A 23,046-nucleotide genomic window follows, 5' to 3' on the forward strand; every position below is an offset into this window, starting at 1 on the left:
AGCCTCACCCATGAAAAACAAGGGGGGGGACACGCACCACAGAGCAGGAAAGTCATGTGGCAGTATCTTCATCCTTGCTGTGGGGTCCTCCCTGTGGCAGGCTCAGGAGCTGCAGAGGCAAGTAGACACGTGGCACTGGGCCACAGCATGCATCAGAAACTGCAGAACAACGGGGCCAGCACATTCACGTCATGATGAGCTGTTGACTTCCTAAAAAGTCTGTAAACGTAACAACATTCTGAATGCCCCATGTCTCTCTTCTCTCCCCAGGACTCCTAGAAGCCTGCACTTTCCACAAAGGTTAAAATCCAAGAGGTGGGCTGCCACTGTGATGGAGACCGATGTTCACACGATCCACGGGCCTCCCTTGGCCTCCACGGTCTGAGGGGTTCGGGCTAACTGTGTCCATCTTCACTGCTGTGTGTTACCATATACACAGGGCACAAAATAAAAATGATTGTTGACTTTATATTCCCCAAACTCAGTTTTTTTTTTTTTTCTAAATGTTTTCACCAGGATTTCTTTATACAAACTGACTAGACATTGTATAAACACTGAACCGTGTCTTCTGAGGTCAAGAGCCAAGGTGTTGGAGCTGCAGAGATAGCTCAGGGGTTAAGAGCACTGCCTGCTCTTCTAGAGGACCCGGGTTCAACTCCTAGGATCTACATGGCATCGAAAAACTGTCTGTAACTCTAGTTCCAGGGAGTTGCCTCTTCTGCTGCACAGAATCCTGCATGCAAGTAGGGCATACAACCACACACACATAAAAATAAAAGATAAAAAGTAATGTTTAAAAATAAGAATGTTAAAAAAAAATTCAGGTTTTCTTTCTCTTGGCTCTATGTGGGGTCCACAGACACAGCTCCTCGGTCCAGGCCCAGGAGAGACCTTTTTGAGAAGGGTCCGCTAGGTTATTCTAATAGAATCAAAATCTATATGGCCACACACATGTGTGTGTGCACACATGAGTATGCTGGTGATGCCAGAAAGAAGAATCTGTTACAAATAAACGCCCCAGTGAGTACCAGATAAGTTGATAGAAGACTTACTTTTATTAATGCATTTTGACGTAATAGCCATGGTCCAAAAGCAAATCTGAAACAGCTTTTGCTCAAACTCTTCCTTTGAGCCTGAGAACATAACAAGCAATTTCTGTTATCAGTGGGCGGGGTTCCTTTCCCATCAGTCAGCTAGACTGATGGGCAGACAAGGAGAAGGTCTTCAAGCGCTGGTCATTGGGAACTTTGGCTTATAGGATGTTCTGCAGTTGGGGGTGGGGTAGGGCCGGGCAGGCATGTCAGATGGTGCCCTTTAGCGTTCCTGTCCTCCTGTAGGCTGCTTGTTTCCACTGGACAGCCAAGTCAGTAACGGGCCATGCAAAAGATGCTAGAAAATCAAAACGTCCCATCTCCCAAGGTCTTGGTTTGTTTGTTCAAAATGAACATCAAAAGAAGTGCTCCAAATAAGAATGGCTCAGGAGCTCAGAATTTTAACACCGACAGTAACTTTTAACAGATTTTTACAATCTGCCTAGTGCCCAGGGAAGGTTGGGGCCCAGCCCCTGTCTCATTCCTGCCCTGTCTCCTCCCCTTCTCAGCCCAATTTCCTGTAAGGTACAGGCTCATTCCCGTTTTCCCCATGTATGAGTAATGAGTCGTTGGCTGAACACATAGCCATAGCGACCAGTCACCAGCCGTACATTCCCACCCTGACAGAAGTCGCTGCCACCCACCAACTCTTAAACCAACTTGCTTCTTTATTCTCAAGCCTGTTTCCTGCACTCCATGCAGGTGTCCAACGCCCTCCCCCACACACACATTTTCTTTGGATTTTTTTCCCTCTCTGACATTGCCACTCTCTTGGATTCCCACCTCTTTGTTCACTTGTGATCTGAATTGTGAGCTTATCCAACTAGTCTGGGTATCTTAAGAATTCTTCTTTTGACCCAGTGTTTCCCTCTCTTTTCATATTCCCTTCTAGCAATGCAAATGACTTCTGGGCATCCAGAGTCACGGCTGTGACTCAAGTCTCCGGCATCCTCTTCCACCTTTGGATCTATGGAGTCTTACAGCAGTCAGAAACAGGACAAATCAAAGGCAGAGGCTGGGGGTGTAGCTTATTGATAGATGACTTGCTCCAAGTTTGATCCCCAGTGTCTAAACTAAACAAAACCAACCAACCAACCAACCAACGAACAAAACCTGAGGGAATCATCCTACCCTCCCCTAGGCTGTGATAAAACACCATGACTATGGCAACTTATAAGAGAAAGTGTCTAATTTGGCTTGTGGTTTCGGAGGGTTAGAGTCTATGATGTCAGAGCAAAGGGCATGATGATAGGAACGGCCGGGAGCTAATGTCTGCATCCACAATTGCCGGGCAGAGAAAGAGTGAGAGCACAAGTCTTTTGAAACCTCAAAGCAAGGCCCCAGTGGCACACCTCCTCCAACAAGGCCACACCTCCTAATCTTTCCCAAACAGTTCAATCAACTGGGGAGCAAGTACTCAAACCTATGAGCCTATAGGGGCCATTCTTATTCAAGTCGTTACACCGTGTCATCACAGAGAGAGAGAGAGCATTTGGAGGTGGAGATGGGACTGGAGAGATGGCTCAGTGATTATGAGCAGATGCTGCTCTTGTAGAGGGTGTGGGTTCGGACCCCATCCAGCACCCACACATGTAACTCAAGCTCCAGTGGATCCAATGCCCTCTTCTGGACTCTGTGGGTACTGCACTCACATGCACAAACTCACGCACGCCTATACATGCTTGCATACTTAAAACAAAATACTTAAAAGTAATTAAGTTACATCTTTAAAAAAAATTATCAAAATACCCAGTGAGGGGCTAGAGAGGTGGCTCAGCACTTGAGACCATTGACAGAGCTCAGCACCCACAACTCTTGGGGAACTGGGCTCATGTGTACAAACCCACACCCAGACACACATGCCTGTACATACATGCATAATTAAGATAAAATATTTAAAAATAACTCTGTTACTCCATCTCCAGGGAATCCAATGCCTCTTCTGACCTCTTCGGGTTTTGAACCCATGTAGTGCATGCATACAAACATATATATACACACACACACAGAAATACACACACACATACACACACACAAAATATAAGTATTAAAAAAATGACTGGCAGAGACTTTCTCCCACACACAAATTATTGATAGGAATATGAAATGGTCTGCCAGCGGCCTGCACTGATGGGGTTCTGAAATCTGAGGACAGATGTGTGGTGTTGGCAAAAGTGAGGACGCTGACCACCTGTTGATGTTCAAGCGGGTGGCCCCGAATAGCTCGAGCTGTCTTTATTAATACAATAACAAGCCTGCTTGCCTGATCAGAGACATCTTTGGTTATTTTATCTAAAGGAATCATAACACCAGCATTACATAAGCCAGATCATTACAGAAAGCCCCCACTTCCCCATCCTCCTTGTCCCACTCCCACTGGGTCACTCACCTGCTCCAACCATATTTTTCACTACAAAGCACAGTTTCAGTAAGCCAAAAATAATGTCTAGCTAGGCATGTCCTCTGGACATGAGCACATACCAAGCTGGCAGCAAATGCAGTTACACAGTTATGCAAGGTGAGAGACAGATTAGCCATTTGTGGGTACAACTCCAGTCATCAAACAGGACCCCTCTGTCACAAGACTTTTGAAAATGTAGACAGAGACATGCCCATTGTGCCAAGCAACCTTTCCTGACAGGTGCCTAGCAATTTCTGATACCATCCTTCCAGGAAGCATTTTTTAAGTCTCTATTTATCAGACACGATAAGTTTTAAGTCTCTATTGATCAGGCACAACTTCCCCATTTTCCAAGTCTTTTTTGATTAGGCACAGCTTTCTCACAACAGTTATGCAAGCAGGACCCATTGCTCTCCACAGCTGCCACAGGCTTCCTCAGTGTGATTGTAGCTGTTTCTCTAGGGACATGATTATATGTCCCCAAATACTCAGGATTAATGGCCCACATTTGGAGGATCAATAGAGGTAGAGAGAGGAGAGGAGGGTTTTACCTCTTGAAAGAGTTCTGAGAAAAGCAGAACTGTCAGGGCTTTCAGCCTGCATGATGCCGACCTTGCCTGTGACCGACAAGGTGTAACTAAACATTGCTATGAGGATAAACAGCACAGTGAAAGCAAGGAGAGCTTGTAGCACACACAATCTAGGTAATAAGCATAGAGGCCATCAAAATTCAGTTCAGGTCTTTGTCAAGTGGGAAGGGGTTTCCATGGGCCTTGCCCTGATAGTGCCCCAACAGTGAAGCACTCATGGACCATTCCCGGAGATGCTGCATGGCCACTACCAATGTGCTAAACACCATTAGCCATTAGGAAAAGGAAAACCCAAATCCCTGTGAGATACTACCTTACACTCACTGAGACAGTTACTATTGAAAAGTCAAAATGTATCAAACAGTGGTGAGACTGTGGAGAATGGAAACTCTGATACACTGTTGGTGGAGCTTGGTACGGCCACTATGGGAGACAGCATAAAGGTTTCTTAAGAAGTCAAAAGAAAAAAATAAATAAAGAAAGAACAGTTGATCCAGGTACAGTGGGGAACACCTACAATCGAAGCACTTGGGAGGTGAAGGCAGAAGGATCAGGACTTCAAGGTCATCATTAGCTGCATAGCAAGTTTGAGGCCAGCCTGGACACACACACACACACACACACACCAATGCATATGCATGAACACACTTTTCTACCATATGACCACAACAATCTTTTATCTAATAATATTTGAACAGTGATTCTTTTTTTTCAAAGAGAGAATGATACAAAACCTTACATTATGTAACTGAGGTTAGTGTGGAATTTACTAGGTAGGTCAGGCTGTGTGGTGGTTTGAATGAAAATGAGCCCATAAATTCATATATTTGAATGCTTGGTCCCCAGTTGGTGAAACTGTTGGGAAGGATTAGGAGGTTGGCCTTGTTGGAGGAGGTGTGTCACTGGGGGTGGGCTTTGAGGTTTTAAAAGGCCTAGTTTCTTACTCTCTGCTTCCAAAATCAAAATGTAAGGTCACCCTCTGAAACTGTAAGCAGGTTCACAATTAAATGCTTTCTTCTGCAAGTTGACTTGGTCGTGGCGTTTCTTTGCAGTAATGGAAGAGCAACTAGGACAAAGACATCCCAGGGGCAGGCTTTGAAGCTTTAAAAGCCCACATCATTTCTAGTTAGCTCTCTTTATCTCCGCATGGGAACTCTCAGCTACCGCTCCAGGGCCATGTCTGTCTGCCTGCTCTCATTCTCCCCACCATGAGGGTCATGGACTCTATTTCTCTCTGGAACCATGAATCCCAAGTAAATGTTTTCTTTTACAAACTCTCTTTGCCAAGGTGTCTGTTCACAACAATAGAAAGGTAACTAAGACAGGCTGTTCTCAAATTCATGGCCGCCATCTTGAATTAGTCTCTTGAGTGCTGGGATTACGGGTGTGGGTACCATACCTGGCTCAAACAGTGATATGTCTGAAGAAGAAGCAAAGTTGCGTGTGTGTGTGTGTGTGTGTGTGTGCGCACACACACACACATGTCACACATGTGCAAACAGAGCCCTCTAGGCTTGGCCACTTCTGATCAGCAGATGTGATTTTGAATTGGAGCACACATATTTGAATGTTTTTGAGTACCTGAAATCTCATGTAGAGTTCCCATGAAAACCTTTTCTAAGTAAGTTCTCTTGAGAAACTGGAAGAACTAGTCTACCTCAGCTCTCAATCAAATGACCTAACTGGTTGAGTGGGGCCTGTTTCCTATGGGTGAAAATAAGCAATATATTGTGACCCCCCCCAAGCCCTTCTGAGCACGATTTCCCTGATTGTATTTTAAAATATAGTCATTTGAGTTTTCCATGTTGGGCGTGTTCAATGCAGGAGACAGAGTTAACAGAGTTTCCCAAGGGTCATTCACTGGCTTTTACTTATTTTTCCCTTCGGTGCATCTTTTTTTCTTCAGCTGCCACCATAGGTTTACCTGTCCTTCAAGATTCAGTTCCATCTCTAGCTACTTTTCTCTCATCTTATAAAGGACCCTGTGTGTCTTTGTGGATTCCCATTCTTCACTGTTATTCCTTCTGTCATAGCTCTTGCCACCCTATACTCTGGTAAAATGTTTCATAAGTCTCGTCTCATGTACAGGCAGAGTAGAAATCCTCAAATGGAATTTGGCAGTCATTAATTTTGTTCAAAATCATTGTTCTTTCAACAATCGAAAGGTAATGGAAGTAGAAGGGTGGATTTGACCAAAACACATATTCATGTATGAAATTCTTCAAAGATAAAAATTTAAGTGTATGGAAAAAAAACCACAAAGGAGATAGAGACAATATATACACATCCTAAAGCAGGACAGTATCTCTAGATTAGTTAACTGGGTTGTAGAAACCAAAAAACTCCAATTCCCATCAGGCACTTGGCGCTCCCCTCGGTAGACGCGAATACCCTTTAGGAACTACCACTCCCGAGATGCTCCGCGGTGCGGAGCCTAGGGCCACGTCGCTTAGGCGGTCCGGGGAGATCACGCACCTCCTCCATGGCTTCCGCGAACACCCGGCGTGTTGGGGATGGCGCCGAGGGCGCCTTCCAGCCTTACCTGGACTCCTTGCGGCAGGAACTGCAGCAGAGGGATCCCACGCTGGTGTCGGTGGCGGTGGCGCTGCTCGCGGTACTCCTGACGCTGGGTGAGGAGCAGGCGGTCGTGGCAAGGGCCGGGTGGCGAAGTTGGGCCCCGGCGCTGCAGGCCGGGGCTACCCACCCTCCAGACCCGAGCAGTATCGAAAGGCGACTCCGAAGTGACCTGGTCTCGGGACAGGAGTACGTAAGGCGCCCCTGTGTGCCTTAGCACAGGGCGCTTAGGCCGCCATCGCTCACACCAACTTTGAGACGCGTTTATCTGTGAGCTGGGATCTGGGCTACTCAGATACTAGGGAGAGTAGAAACCCGCCAATCAAATTAAGCCAGCCACCAGTTTTTCTCAAATTCATGGTTCTGTGGATCAAGTCTCCACTGAAGAGATGAGGGACATGAGGCGTAGAAAAGCTGACAGTCAGTACTGGCTGGTACTCAATGGGCTCCGAACTGTTACAGTACTGACTCTTATGGGGTTTAACAATGAAAGTAGTCCAGATGAACGTGCTTTGTCGTAAATGCCAATTAATTCCCTTGAAAATGAAGGTTCTGTTTTTCTCTTATCTGCAGTGCTCTGGAAGTTTATCTGGAGCCGAAAGAGCAGTCAGAGAGCTGTTCTCTTCGTTGGCCTCTGTGACTCTGGGAAAACGTTGCTGTTTGTCAGGGTAATGCTTTGACGACCACCCCTGTTAACCTCAATAGAACTGTCATGGCATTTCACTATGTCTGTCATCTTACGGTTTATTTGGTACAGGAAACTGTGTCAGCAACTTTGGGAGGAGTTTTTAAAAATAATTTAAGGTTTATGTATTTTTTCTTCTTAATTATTTTCTTTTTTTCTTTTTAATTAATGTGTATGGGTATGTGCACATTGAGTGCCTGTGCTTGGAGAGGCCAGAGGTATCAGGTTGCATGGAGCTAGAGTTACAGGCTGCTATGAGCTGCCTCATGCGGGTGCTGGGAATTGAATTCTGGTCCCTTGCAAGAGCAGTATGTGTTCTTAGCCAACGTAGATGACTCTTCAGCCCTGGGAGTTAATTCTTGACTTACCCAGGAATACAGAGAGACTCTAAGAAAACCTGTAAACACCCCCCCCCACGTTTATTAATCTTTACTTTGTTTAAAGGTTTTATGTAAATGTATTTCTGTGGATGAGGATGGCAAAAGAGTTGTTTTTGGGTAATAAACCCTTCTAATAGCTCCTCAGAGACTTTTTGTTGTTGTTTCAGATTTTTGGATGTTTTGAACTGTTTTTGAACTGTGGAAATTTGCATATGTTTTTATCACTTTAGCATCCTTAAGCCGAAAAATGCTCTGAAATTCGAAACAATATATTTCACTCATTGTAAACTGTGTTGTGAATTCTGTATAGCGCATTGTTTTTTTTTATAGAATATGCTTTATGTCAGCAGCCACATTGTGGTTGCAGTTGGACCAAGATTGGGCAAAGACATTTGTGTCCCAGTCTGCCAATCGATTCGTCAGTAATTGCACTGTCGATACCTGTGATACAGGACATGAATGTTGGCTTATAGGTTTTTTAGTTTAAGAGAGGACAGTGGAACATTGAAGATGTCCGCCAGACTTTATTCATCAGTGGCATGAACAGCTTCTTTGCTGAGGCGGATGATACTGTTAGAATACATGGTCTGGGGCTGAGGAGTCTAGTGCTCGCCTGATGAAAATGAGGACCAGAGTTTGGATCCCTGAAACTCACGTAAAGTCAGGCCCAGAGGTGCCTATCAGTAATTCCAGTGCTGAGGAGGTAGAAATGCAAGGGATCCCTGGAATTTCTTGGCTGGCCAGCCTTGCTAGGTGTGAGCTCCAGTTTGAGGGAGAGACACAGCCTCAAAAAATAAGGTAGGTGTACCTCTAGTGTACACACATACAACACACACACACACACACACACACACACACACACACACACACGCACGCACTAAAAGGTGCTTACGTTAGCCAGAATATAAGGGCTATAGACATACACCTTTAAGTGTGGCCTGCTTTATTACTCTTTCTTCAGTCTAAATAATCAATAATAAAAGGAAGTCCAATAACTTTCCCTGCTGAGTCTTGTGACATAAAATAGTCCCATCATTGCCAGTGCTAAGCAATCCAGCATTATCAAAGAAAATGAACCTCCTTTGATAGTTTACACTAGTGAGCCTCCCTTTTACTGATATTTAGTTTTATGCAACCAGGTTTTTTTTTGTTTGTTTGGTTTGGTTTGTTTTTTGTTTGTTTGTTATGAGGCAGGGTTTTTGTGTGTAGCCTTGGCTGTTGTGGAACTCGCTCTGTAGACCAGGCTGGCCTTGAACTCTGAGATCTGTCAGCTGGGATTAAAGATGTGCTCCATCACCACCTGGCTGTAGCCAGTATTTTCTAATGAAGCATGTTTTACTATGGAGAAGTTCCACTCTTCCTTTGGAGGGTAGAAATTTTATTATTATTATTATTAATCATGTCTTTGTGAGTGCTAGTACTTGTGTGCCCTGGCACAGAGGTCAGAGGACCACAGGTATTGGTCTGCTCTCATTGCTGTGTCAGGATAGCTTCTCTGAATTTTTGGAGCTCCTCCTGTCTCCTCCCATTTTCCCATCTGAGTACTGTGGCTATGAATGTGTGCACTACTAGATCTGCTTTTATATGGGCTTATATGAACTCAGGTTGTCAATGTCAGGGCTGCAGAGCAAGTGTTTCATCTGCTGAAACATCTCCTGAGGCCTTGAATTGGAGTTGGTGGTTAAAATGTTTACAGGTCACTCCATTTAGCCCCTTGCCATTAAAAAAAAAAAAAAAAAAAAAAAAAGTTTGACTGAGGGTGTCCCTCAGTGGTAGAGTTGCTTTTGAAGCAGGTCCAAGGTTTTGAGTTAGTTCACCAGCATTGCAAAAAAAGAGGAATGAAGCTTTTAATTAATTATATTTTTCTAAGGTTAAAAACAAACCAATGTGATCCTTTTTAGCTATTTCAAGCAGCATTCATTTGTTTGGCTTTCCGTTCGAGAGAATTAGAATGATATTCTTTAAATTGGGTTTGGTGTTATTGTAGTGTGCTCAGCCTGATTGCGTCCATCTTGGTTTTTTTACAGTTGCTAACTGGCCACTACAGAGACACACAGACTTCTATTACCGACAGTTCTGCTGCATACAAAGTCAACAATAACAGGGTAAGATATCCGTGGAATGTTCTGGACTCCGATACTCTTCCTTACCATGAGTTCTTATTTCATTTTTGTGGTTGTAAGAAAATAGTCTGGCCAGAAGCACGTGGGAAGAACATTCAATCTGGGTCACATTCCTGGGTCCTCATCCATTGTTGAAGGAAAGAAGGGGAAGAGCCTGGAAGCAGGAGCCATGCAGAAATGCAGCTTGCTCACTCACTCTTTAGTTTCCTTGGCTAGATTTCTTCATAGCCCTGGACCACCTGCCTAGAGATGGCCTCTCCCACATCCGCTGAGCCCCCTTCTACCAATTCGAAATCAAGAAAATGCTCCCACAGGCATGCCCGCAGGCCAGTCTGCGAGAGGCACTTCCTTTGTTGAGGTTTCTCCTCTCAGGTGGCTGTGTGCTGTGTCGAGTTGACAAAGCTAATGGGACACTGTGGCATGTCAAGGAAGTACCTTCCTGAGCGACGTAGTCTGAAGGTACAGGTGTCATTTGTAGCTTACTTTTATGGAGAATGTATTCTGTATAGCAGGTCTGCCCTTGGCAACCTCAGTAGCAGACTTAGTCTTGCCCACCTGTCCTTGCAACTTAATGTACAGGGTTACAGCGCATTTCATTCTTCCTAGGTTCTGTCTGTCCAACATGACCGTGAGCTTCAGTGAGCACTGAGTCTTATGTTGTTATAAGTAGGCAATATGTAGGCATAGGTCAGTCATTTGCTTAAATGTAGTTTTCTTTCCCTGATAACCAGACTTTTCTTTAGAAGCTGTCTCATAGAATTTATTTAATCAGAGCATTGTTAATATTTAATGTTGTTACAGCCTTTTGCTTTTACGAGCATTGTTGTGATATCTTAATGCCTCTATATTGTACATTTCAAAAACACCCATGAAGTACCAGAAAAATAACTTGTTGCATACCTGTGTAGCTGCAGGTGCAGATGGTAACTGCCAAGTTGTTTACAATGCTATCTGAGCTTTGGTGAGTATATCGTGAGGGTTCGTGGCTGATTAGGGATGGGAGGATAGGTGATAGAGGGGTGAATTAGGGTTTTGATTTTAGAGATCTTGTTCTTCTCCTTTCTGGTGCCTTCAGAATTAAGTATTGTCAGCAAATAAAAGGAACAGAGAAAATGATAAAATGAATCTACCTATATTTAAGGGGGGTTTACTAGGATGACTTATAGGCTATGGTCTAGGTGGTCCAACAATGGCCGTCTACCGATGGAGAGTCCAAGAATCCAATAGTTGTGTAGTCCATGAGGCTGGATGTCTCAACTGGTCTTTGGTATGAGTTGGAATCCTGAAAAGGTAGACTCTAATGCCAGTGAAGGACTGCACTTGTCATAAGAGCAAGGGCAAGCAGGCAAAGAGCAAGAGCGTCCTTCTTCCATATCCTGTGTATGGGCTGCCACCAAAAAGAAGTGGTTCAGATTTAAGGTGGGTCTTCCCATCTGAAATGATGATCCATTTAAGAAAAACCCCTCACAGGTGAACCTAGCAGCTTGTGTTTTGATTAATTCCAGATATATAGTCAGATTGACAAACGAGTAGTCGTCGGCCAGGCATCACAGTGGCCTATGTGTGTCGTCACTATGAGTCTCCAAAGCAAGTCCCAGACAGCCAAGGCTACACAGAAACCCTGTCTTGGAGGTGGGGGGACTTAAAAATATTAGACTACGTTCCCTTTGGCATAGGAGCCTGCACTGTGCTTTGTTGAACATAGAGGAACACTCATCCCTTCTCACTGTTCCTGTCCCACTCCTGCTCTAGTCTGAGCAGTAATGTACAATACAGTCATGTCTCTGGATTGTTCACACTGTGTGGTCTGGTGCTAGTGCTGCTTCAGAAACAGGGCAGTAGACCCCAGCGTGGGCTCTGCAGGCTCCTGCCAGCGTGCAGAGCAGCAGAACTCGTAGTCACTTGGTTGATGAAGGGCTGGGCGGGCTACCCAAAAGGGCATAATGAGGGTTGGGGCCAGTCCGTGGTACTGACTTCCTTCTGCAGACACCGCGGTCGTAGTTGGTTGAAGATGAGGTCAGGGTGAGAAATGAGGGATGGTCCTGATACACGAACCGGACTACACCTGATAGTCTTGCCGTCTCTTCCTACAGTAACATGCGTTCAATGATGAGGTCCTGCCCTGGTGACGAGCACCTATTAGGCTGTATAGGGAATTTGCCCAGTAGGGGCCAGGAATTGGAATAAAAATTGACAGAGTTGGAACAAATAAATGGTGTATCTAATATACAAATATTTAAAAGTCAAAATTATGGGTGTTTCATTAAGAAGTTTGAGAATCTCATGAATTGTAATACATACTGTAACTTTACATTATTTGTGAATATTTACCAGTTTTCATGTGGCCTGCTTATACTCTTATTGGTGTATTTCCTAAGCCTTGTATAGACCAGGCTTCTGTGATTCCTTCAGGCAGTAAGATGTCCCCATTCTCTTTAACATTTATTAACCTTGTAATTTTATACATCTTACATAGTTTTTACATCACATATTCCCTCATAGTTCATGTTATGTCAGGAACCATGCTTCCTGTTTCATTGCCAGAGCTTTGGGCATTGTTTAGTGTGTGTGTAAGGTAACATGGTGGGTGCAGATGTATGTGTGTACATATGTATGTACCCATATACATGTGTACATGTACACACATACATCTGCAAGCTTGGGTGTGTTCTTCCTCAGGATGCACATTGGTTTTTGAGACAGGGTCTCTCACTGTCCTAGAAGTCGAAAAGTAGGTTAGGCGGGCTGACCAGAAACCTTCCGGGATCTTCCTGTCTCTGCTTCCCCAGAACTGGAGTGAAAAGTGGCCCCCCCACACCGGGATTTTTTTTTTTTTAAATACAGGTTTTTGGAATAAAACGGAGATCTTTTTACCAACTGACCTACCTTCCCAGCCCCTATCTTTGCAGTTTTTTCCTGTGCCTCATGCCACCTAAGCAAGCACCCTGTTCCTCACCAGTGCTTGCCAAGGAAGTGCTCCACAGACATCCCTCTGACTTACTACCCACAGTCCACATTTGCTTGACTCATTAGCTCAGCCCCAGTGTACTGCTCATGATCTGACGGTGAAGATTTTTCTTGTGTACCTGGAACTGGATGGACCACTTGTTGATTTCATGTCACTCTTGCTGTCCTCAGGGCAATAGCCTGACTTTGATTGACCTCCCGGGGCACGAGAGCTTGAGACTTCAGTTCTTAGATCGCTTTAAGTCTTCAGCCAGGTAAGTTAGGGAGGAAGTGGCATGGGTTTGTCCCAGTCCCTCCTGTGTGTGGCACACACTCACTGTTTCCTCTGCTAAGAGTCTGACACTGGTGCCCTGCGGTGGGCCTTGCAGTGGCCATGTCTCCGGTGCTGGGGCTGTGAAGCCTTGGGAGACTGCTTGAGGATTGGCTTTGGATTGCTCAGGATGTGTTACTTCCACTTAGCGTGATTAAATTTCATGATAACTCTGAAGACACCTTTTAAAAATGTTGTTTACTTTTCACTGTATGTATGTGGGGCAGGGTTATGTGCAGTTGTGTGCCAGTCCATGTGAAGGTCAGAGGAGGACGGGTGTTGGGGCCCCTGGAGCGGATAGTTGTGAACTTACCAGCATGGGTGCTGGGAACTCAGCTTACTTCCTCTACAAGAGCAGGGCACAGTTTAACCTGTTGAGCCACCTCTCCAGCCCCTAACTCTAATGCTGTGTTAAGGCTTTAGAATCTGGAAAAGGAATTTTAAAGGCTCCGATGGATCCTGGAAGATACTAAACTCAAAACAGTACTCATTTTGTTTGTTTGTTGTCTTTGTTTTGATAAGGTGACAGTATCTCTCGAGCCCTGGTAGCCCAGGCTGGACCTGAACTGTAAGCTCTTTCTTCCTCAGCCTCCCAGGTATTGGGCTTGTATAAACTAAGTTTCCTTTCCTTCCTGCCTGCCTGCTTGGTTTTGGCTTTTTGAGATAGGGTCTCATGTAGTTCAGGCTGACCTTGAACTTGCTATGTATCCAACCAAGGATGACCTTGAAAGTACAAATCCAAGTGCTAGGATTACAGATGTGTGTCACCAGATCTAGCAAGTCTTTTTTTTTTTTTATTATTCTTTCTTTTTTTAAAAATCATTAATAAGAAATTCCCTTGTGTATTTTTTAAGCATAGAAATGCTACAAATGCTAGCATTGTCCAGGAAAGTGTAAGAGGTTTATTTCTAATTGTCTTGGAATTGAGCTGCTGGAACTTGCCCAGTGGAAGGTTTGGCTCCATTGGGCCACTACCATATTTATATTGGAAATCACAGAAAAATGAAAATGGAAAGACTGCCAGCACCTTTTTTCTGTCACCTATTTTTCTATTCATAATCATAACCTTTTGACACCATGAGGGGACTAATATACATTCAGAATTAGTGATAACAGGACAAAGAGGGTTTTATGTTTTGCTTTGCTTTGTTTTAAAGAACAAAACATTTCCCTCATAGTAGATTCTTTTTGGGGGTTGGGGTTTGAAACAGGTCTTCTCTGTGTAGCCCTGGCTGTCCTGGAACTCACTCTATAGATCAGGCTAGCCTCCAACTCAGAGGCTGTTGCCTCCAAAGTGCTGGAACCAAAGGCATGCCTTGCTATGCTTGGCTCTCATTTTAGATTCTTAAACATGTTCTCTACATGTATAGTGGCTGGAGATCCTTGGCATAACTGTTTGCATGGATAGTACACAGCTAGTCTCCTTAAAAAGGCCATCCAGAGAGGCCTGGCTTGAGTCCTGTAAAGCCTGTACTCCGGAAGTGTAGCTCTGAACTCCCTGCAGTCCCTGCACCAAATGCTGAACGGGAGTCTGGATCCATAGAGTGCCATAGGACCACATGAAATGATGAGGTCTCCTCACCCGTACGGTAGCAGCGTGCTCTTATAAGCAGCTTTGTAGCCAGTTGTTTGCTGGGAGTTTTTTCCACTAGTGGTTTGGAACAGTCTATGTCATAGTATAGAGACCTTCCTTCTTATTTCCCTTGTGTAACCAAGCCAAAAGCTAGAGGCAGCGTGGTGACCCAGCTTGTCTATTCTTATATTAAATTGATTCCTCAAGAAAGAACTGTTTTTAGTGTTAAGTCCTCATGTCATTGTTTCTTAGTACAAATGAAGAAAGTACAAATGCTTTCTTCCTGTTTGCTATCTAAAACCAAAGAGATAAATTTGTATGATACATTATAATGATGTGAAGACATATTTTGATAACTGAATTTGGAAAGCATCTTGGAGATGATTTTGTGATAGTTTAATTGACAGTATTGTGCTTGGGGTATTAATGTTTCTTTTGACTGATGGCATCCTAGCTTCCTTTTTGTTGAACATGTGTAGACTTAGATTTTGTCATTGCTTCTTGCCACAAGAAAATGATGATGAGCAATCTGTCATAGATGAGGGTATAATTTTTATTCTCAGACAATTGAGACATATCTAGAACTGCTGATTTTGGCAATAATTAGGTGTTCTTTTTCCTCCTGTTGGGCATTGTGGCACACACTACTTAGGAGACTGAGGCAGAGGGATTGCAACTTTGAGACCTGCGTAAGCTACATAGTGAAACTGTCTCAAAAGCAGCCCTTTTTTTCTTTTTCTATTGTAAAGATTTTAGAGTTTGTAGTAATTATGCTCTGTTATCCAAGAATTTTGGATAAATAGAATATTCAGCATATAAAGATAAAACAGAGACTTCATAATACATGGTTAACTTGAAAACACTTTTACTATGGTATATGACATTTTTCTTTTTTTTAAGATTCCTTTTTTTAATTTGTGTGTGTGTGCCTGTGTGTCTGTTCGTGCACATGTAGGTGCGGGTCCCTGAAGGGTCAGAACGTGGTGGTGCTGTCTCCCCTGGACTGGAATGCTCTTATCTTGAGCCCCAGTGTGATATTTTTAAAAATTCTACCTTCGAGGAAGACAATGCAGCCAGTCCTGATGAGACCTGATAGGCTAGGGTCAGAGGGAAGGGAAAGAGGACCTCCCCTGTCAGTGGACTTGGAGAGGGGCATGGGAGGGAGGACGGGATAATGAGGGGACGAGGGAGGGGGCTACAGCTGGAAAGTAAATAAACTGTAATTTAAAAAAAATAAATTTTAAAAAAGAAAAATATTATTACATTTCATTTTGTCTGTGTTCATCTGCTATAGGATTTGTCATAATATTTTTCTTCTTTAGGATCTGTTGTAGATATTTTTCTTCTTTTGGATACTTGGCAATAATCCTAAAGCAAGTTGAGGGTCTCAATTCTTTGCTACAAGATGGCGTCAAGACCAGCAAATCAAATATTATGTAGGAAAAAATGGAAAATCTTAAAGTTCTGTGCCAAATTGATTAATAGAGAATATCTGTTTTACTGAGATGTTCAAATGGTTCATATATACATGAATGAAAAATTCTGTTCTGCAAATATTCAAAACAATTTGTAAAACTGAAGATACATGTGTATCTGAAGCCATGATGAAGCTTGCTATATTCTAAAATCAATATTTAATAGTATAAATATTTTAATACAAAAATGGGTTAAAGACAATTGGAAGGGAAAGCATATTTATGAGATGTCTTTGTATTTGTGTGTTTCACAGTGGGACTCAATTATATCCATTTCTTAATAAAAAAATTTTTTTACCTTCTTGCCTAAGATTCATTTCCCATCTACTGATATAAAAGTATGTTACTGTTCCTTTCTGTAGATTCCTGCCCCGTTTTAAACAATTTTTAAAAATGGTTCTCTTTAGTTTTTATGTGCATTGGTGTGTGACTGCATGTAGCCTGTTGGAGGGTGTTGGATCCCCTGGGACTGGGGTTACAGACAGTTGTGAGCTGTTATTTGGCTGCTGGGACTTGAACTTGGTCCTCTGGAAGAGCAGTCAGTGCTCTTAAGCCCTGGCAATCTCGCCAGTCCCTCCTGCCCCATTTTAAACAGTAAACAACAGTATCCAGCCAGTACCCGATTCCTCTTCATGAGCAGAATCAGCTGTGATTTGATCTTCCTCAGACCTTCTGTTATTTTGGGTATGCACCTCTGTAACTGCCAGCAGTTGCTCCTCTTTCTGACATCCAGTGGTTACTTAAATGGACTTGATGTTTATGATTGCTTTGTTCTTTGCCAAATTCTGCTCCTTCCTTTCAGGTTCTGTTTTTGTCAGTGTATCTGCTAGACATGTGTCTGTAAGGGTGAATGTTTCATGAAATTGCTCCCTTTCACTTGAAGCTACCTTGGAGACTCCTGACCCTACACATCTGCTCTTACAGAGAGCGCAATTGCCAGTCTAATGGTCATTTCCCTTTGGGCCATCTGTCTTTGGCTTTGAGGTGTTTGGAATTCAAGTGTACCACCCTACACCAAAGGACGTTATCAACTGTAAAGTGCGATGGCCAACAGGCCCTGGGCATGGACCTGCACAAAGCCTGCCGCTCAAAGGCAGTGTATTGGAGGCCGTGTCTTAAAAGTAATTCCAAAAGAAATCGAAATGCCTGCCCTCCATGCCTCACAGCTTTGGTCATGACTAGACACTGTGCAGGTATAAGAGCCCCAAGGGAAAGATTAACATAAAAGCTGGGCCAAGTTCACCAAACCCTGTGATTCCAACAGATGGTACTGCCTACTTTCTCACTTGTCAGAGCATGGGACCTTCTCTCTGGCCTATCTCTTTGCTAGTTTCTCCAACAAATCCGTTTCCCTTGAGGGTTGTGTTATCCCCTCCAATCTGCTGTGTTCTTTTGAGCTGAAAGTAACCTCTGCTTAGGCTTCCGTTTAGTTGCCAATTCCATTTACTATTTTTATAATGTTTCTTTTAAAAGTATCCTTTTTATTCTATTTCTAGTATCCAAAAATAATTTTAAGCATATATTTTATGTTATGACTTTTTTTGGAGACAGAATCTCATGTAGCTCAGGCTGGCCTTAAACTCACAGTTTAGCCAAAGATGACCTTGAGTTTTGATCTCCTGCCTCATCCTCCATGTGCTAGGTTACAGGCATGTGCTTTGCTTGTTTTTATGCTGCCTGGGATGGGAGACATCAGGCTTTGTGCTTACTATGCAAGTACTCTACCAACTGAGGTACATATCCAGCCCATAAACACGTGCTTTGTAGACTGCTCTGACCTCCAGTGTGGGGGTGCTGGTTGTTCTCCTGTAGTTGCACATTTCCATCTATGTTTCCATCCAGAACCCCTCCTTCAAGAGAATGAGGTTGGTGGGCTTTGTTACTTTAGGACATGAAAGGCAGACTCCAGGTAGAGTTATGTCCATCTGTTGGTGCCATGGAGGTTTGATGAATCTGACCCAGTTTTTATTAGGGCTCTTATGCCAGGGGTAGTGTCCACTTAATGCCCCGTAGGCATTGAAGACTAGGTGTGCTAATTTCTTTGGAAATTATTTTCAAATCACAGCCTCCATTAGACTGCCTTTGAGTTGGAGGCTTTGTGTAAGGTGTTTGGTCCAGTTGCCCAGGGCCTGTAAGCCACTGCACATCTTTCCACCCTGGCCCTTAGGGCCTGGTGTCTGTATTTCCCATGCATTACCTCTGGTACAGAATGGTTTTTCACTCCTGTTGCCTGAGGTCAGGCCCCACATGCTTACAGTCCTTGAGTTTTCCTCCCAAGAGTGCTCTGTCTTCCACTTAGGCCTTTGTAGGACAGGAAGGCACAAGCCTCAAGGTCAGTGTGTCATCGGACCTTTTTTCTCTGACCCAGCTTTCCCATGCTCACTCCTCTCCCTCCCGCAGCATACTCTTTCTAAGGTGTTTTATTTATTTGTACCTTTCCCCAGTAGTCTGTGCCTGGTGTTTGTTTGTTTTGTCTGCTAGCTTTACATCTTCCTTTATAGTCTTTCACTTGGTCTTACTCAAGTGTCTTCCTCTTTGTTCTTACTCCATTGTGGGCACTATCTGCCCCTTTGTTCATCAAGGAGATCTGTAGGATGATTTCCTGGCCTTCGAGAGCAGACATCAATCATTGCTTGTGTCCTTTTAGCTTTCCCACAGCTTTTAAAAATTATTATTGTTATTAAATCAAGGTCTCTGTGGGGGTATGTGTGTAGCACTGAGTTATGTCCATCTGTTGGCACCATAGAGGTTTGATGAATCTGACCCAGTTTTTATTAGGGCTCTTATCCCAGGGGAGAGTGGACATCAGGGGTCCTGTTTTGTGGCTCCTGCCTGCTACTGTGTGCTCACGAGCCTCTTTCCTTTAACTGTCCCTGCAGGGCGGTGGTGTTCGTGGTCGATAGCGCAACGTTCCAGCGGGAGGTGAAAGACGTGGCTGAGTTTCTGTATCAGGTCCTCATTGACAGCATGGCTCTGAAGAACACACCGTTCTTCTTAATAGCCTGCAATAAGCAAGGTGCTTCCTGGCGATGACAGCGGGTTATTCTAGGATTGCTACTGAGAATTCAGTTGTTATTGTTGAGCATGGGGGTCACTGGCCTGTAATTAAGCATTAATTAAGGAGTAAATCTTAAAATCTGTTTCTGTTACTTTCCCAGTCTTTTTATCATGCTGTTCTAAGGACTGGCAGCTGAGGGGGCTGGGTTTTTATAGCCCTTTTTCATGATACAGTGCTTTTTATTTTAAAGGTCATAAATACTTTGCCAACTGTTAGTTTTGAGGCCACTTACTGGAGGAGTTCAGTTCTGGAGGCATTGCTGCGGCCTCTCCTTCCAAACAGGCTTTACCACTGAGCAGGTTCTACCAGAGAAAACTGCAGCCCTTTATCCCTGTGCTCACACTCAGGTTGGCTGGGCGTTAGCTTTGTGACAGTTCAAGTAACAAAGATGAGTCAGTCTTTTGGAACTCTTTCCCATGTACATTTTTCTCAGGAGCCTGAAGCATTTCTCAGAAGTGATTTTTAAAAACTCTAACACCTGATGAGAGGTGCAGCTCTCAGCTTCTTTTTAAAAGGCATTTTTATGTGTGTGGGCATTTTGCTGCATGTATCTCTATGAACACTCTGCATACCTGGTGCCTGAGAAGATTAGAGAGAGCGTTGGATCTGCTAGGACTGGAGTGACAAACAGTTGTGGGTGCTGGGACTTGAACCCTGGTCCTCTGGAGGAGCAGCCAGTACTCTCATCACTGAGCCATCTCTGTAGCCCCAGCTCTTGCCTCTTTCTCATATGTTGTAAAAGGAGGCAGTCAGTACTGATTTGGCCTGGGCTTTGTGCCCCCCTGGGCTCGAAGGCTGCCTGTGAGGTTCACTTTTACTGGTGAATATGGTGGTGGTGTGTTGAAAGCTCATCATATGTCAGTCGCTGTGCTGGCACACTTTCTTTCTTTGAACTGACTGGACAGGTGTAAGTACTGAAAGGCTTGTAAGGTGTTGAAAACTTAAGCCCAATTAGTTTCAGGGTCATTAGTGCTAAGACATTATGTTTTATTACATTTGATGCTTTAAAGCATTTTTCAAAAACCCAAAAATACAGCATTTACTTTGACAAATAAATAGTGATAAAAACTGCTTTAACAAAGAAATGGGGGGGGGGGGTGTGAATCCCTAGTATAAAATAGGGATTTTCTGTGCTAGAAGTCCAGGGAGAAGACACACTCTGATTGAAACTAGAACAATGCTCTTATTTCTTCACAGATATCGCAATGGCAAAATCAGCAAAGTTAATTCAGCAGCAGCTTGAAAAGGAACTGTAAGTGTGCATGTGCTCCTGGCAAAGTGTCCTGACACTTCAGTGTTGAGGGTTGAGGCACAATTAACCTTTAGTTTTATATGATTATCAGAGGATTAGTATGGAATATGTATGCTAAATAATTTATAAAAGAATTATAGAAACACTAATGGGATGTTTATAGCTATTTTAAAATTTCATGACTTATTGAAGCCATTAGCTCATTTTGTTTTAATTAGTTACTTTTACAGTTGGAAGGTTTTAGAGACTTACAAGCTCCAAGTTTGGAGTAATTTTATTTCAGTGAATGAAGATTGTTCACTGTAAGGCATGTGAAGTGATGTTAAAAGGTCATGTACAAAATAATATTACATAAAAGCTGAGAGCTGCTGGAAGCTAGCTGTGCCACTGCTGGTACAGCCCCCACACTCAGGAAGCAGGGAGTCCCAGGCCTGCCCGGCCGTACAGAGAGCCTGTCCCAGAAGACAAAGTTTGAGCCTCTGGAAATTAGTGTTGACAAAACAGGAACTCTTAGGAAGGATATAAAAATCTGCTTTACTGTTTTGTAAGTTTCTTATATTATTTTCAAGCTATTGGCAATATTATTTATTGGTGGTGCTTTTAGTGTGAAAAACTTGTAAGTTAGGGGCTAGAGGGATGGCTCAGAGGTTAAGAGCACTGGCTGCTCTTCTAGAGGTCCTGAGTTCAATTCCCAGCAACCACATGGTGGCTCACAACCATCTATCGTGAGATCTGGTGCCCTTCGCTGGCCTGTAGGCAGAATACTGTATACATAATAAATAAATAAATATTTTCAAAAGAAAAACTTGTAAGTTGAGTAAGATAAACTCTGAGCATTAAGGAATCTAGCATGTTTTTGTATTGTGCCGATAACTAGTCAAAAGCTTGTTTAGCAGAAGAAAAGACCAATATAGTAAATCCAGTTACATTTTCCCACTGCTTTTGTAAAAGGATTTTTTTTTTTTGGAGACAGGATTTAATTAGGTAGCCCTTACTGGCCTGGAACTCTCTATGTAGATCTGCCTGTTTCTGCCTGCTAAGTGCTGGGAGCTTGGGATTTTCGTTAGATGTGGTTTTTATAAGAATTAGTCTCAGGCAGGAAGTGGGCGGGCATGCGAGCTCCAACAGGACCAGCAGCTGGCAGCAAAACGACAGAGAGGGTGGATGAGACAGAAGTTTGTGGGCTGATGAGCTTCACATCCAGGAAGACTCTCTATCTGTGCTGAGTTACAAATCCTTGAGTTTTATAATATGGCATACATTTATAACTGTATTTTCAATGGCTTCAATCCGGAGATCTTAGAGGTAGGCGTAGGCTTAAAAGAGCTGGTGTGACCTGAGTCCCTAACCAGCCAACATCTGGCTAACAGACCGGTTGGACCCATCTCCTCTGTCTATCTGAAACAGTGATCCATGGATACAAAGGACAGGCCAGCAATGTCAATAGCGACTTGACAGTTTTCCTGTCAGTCTTTAATGGTGCTGACAGACTTTGGAACTAATAGATTTTTGTTGCTTGTTGCTTCTGATTTGTTCTTTTGTCCCACAGCAACACCTTGCGAGTGACACGGTCTGCTGCTCCCAGCACCCTGGACAGTTCCAGCACTGCACCTACTCAGTTGGGAAAGAAAGGAAAAGAGTTTGAATTCTCCCAGTTGCCCCTCAAAGTAGAGTTCCTGGAGTGTAGTGCCAAGGGTGGACGAGGGGACGCTGGCTCTGCTGACATCCAGGACTTGGAAAAGTGGCTGGCCAAGATCGCCTGAGGGGCAGCCGTGGCCGCAAACCTTGGCCATCTGTGACTGACTGGCAGTTTGGGAAAGGGCTGTGGTGGTGTGGAGCTGACAAAGAGGAGCTGATGAAAGTAGTGTCTGCAGCATCTCCTCCTTCTATAAACAGTTATACCAGCCTGAGAGTAGTCCTGCCCCGGCAGCTCCTTTCTCAAGTAGGCCTTTTTATTTAACTCTTTCATTCTTCCTTTGTTAGGTGTAGCATTGCTTTAGTGTGAGATAGAACAGACAGGGCATTACTTGAGGATAGGCTTATCATCTGAAAAGTCTTATCTCCTGCCTGTCTGCGGTGGTCCCTTTTCCTGGAACCATACCTGCCTATTTATGGACCAGTTAATTTCCAGTTGCCCCTGGTGTTTTGGCATAGTACACTGTCAGTTCGTAGTGAAGTCTCCAGTGTGAAGGCAGTTACAGTGAAGACAGCTTCAGAACCACAGGGCACAGTTCTTCAAGGTCTCCATGACTTGTGTCCACTCCACCTCGGGCCGAATAGCCACTGAACCCCTAGAGTCACCCTTGCCTGGTGGACGTAAGAGCCAAGTGCCCAGGCACTCACAGTTTAGTATGTTCTAGAGGCTCCACTGGGGACAGCTGGGAGACAGCACACGGCTGCCTCGGGGGGTGCGTGAGCCCGGGCTGTTGGCTGTGCTGCTTGATCAGCTCCTGTTGTGTCACCTCATCTAGAAGGCTGTGGCACAATACAAACTTAAAAAATCTACTGTATACTTTTAAGTACGCATTTGTTCATGCTTTAAAAAAAAAGTTGCCTTTTCAAAATAA

At 43.8% G+C, this 23,046-nt stretch overlaps 1 protein-coding gene across 1 annotated transcript in view; it reads left to right on the top strand.

The window, feature by feature from the left end:
- Window positions 1–23,046, top strand: part of LOC110565556 (serotransferrin-like) — a 46,882-nt gene extending 23,836 nt beyond the window's left edge. The window contains exons 17-25 of the mRNA XM_021663252.2: window positions 271–300; window positions 6,171–6,247; window positions 6,481–6,712; window positions 7,230–7,324; window positions 9,749–9,826; window positions 12,983–13,065; window positions 19,049–19,185; window positions 20,425–20,479; window positions 22,029–23,046. Of these exons, the coding sequence (XP_021518927.1) occupies window positions 271–300; window positions 6,171–6,247; window positions 6,481–6,712; window positions 7,230–7,324; window positions 9,749–9,826; window positions 12,983–13,065; window positions 19,049–19,185; window positions 20,425–20,479; window positions 22,029–22,242 (1,001 nt within the window). The 3' untranslated portion in view covers window positions 22,243–23,046. The remainder of the gene's footprint in view (window positions 1–270; window positions 301–6,170; window positions 6,248–6,480; window positions 6,713–7,229; window positions 7,325–9,748; window positions 9,827–12,982; window positions 13,066–19,048; window positions 19,186–20,424; window positions 20,480–22,028) is intronic.

The sequence above is a fragment of the Meriones unguiculatus genome, chromosome 6 (genome assembly GCF_030254825.1).
Source record: "Meriones unguiculatus strain TT.TT164.6M chromosome 6, Bangor_MerUng_6.1, whole genome shotgun sequence".
Classification (NCBI taxonomy): domain Eukaryota; kingdom Metazoa; phylum Chordata; class Mammalia; order Rodentia; family Muridae; genus Meriones; species Meriones unguiculatus.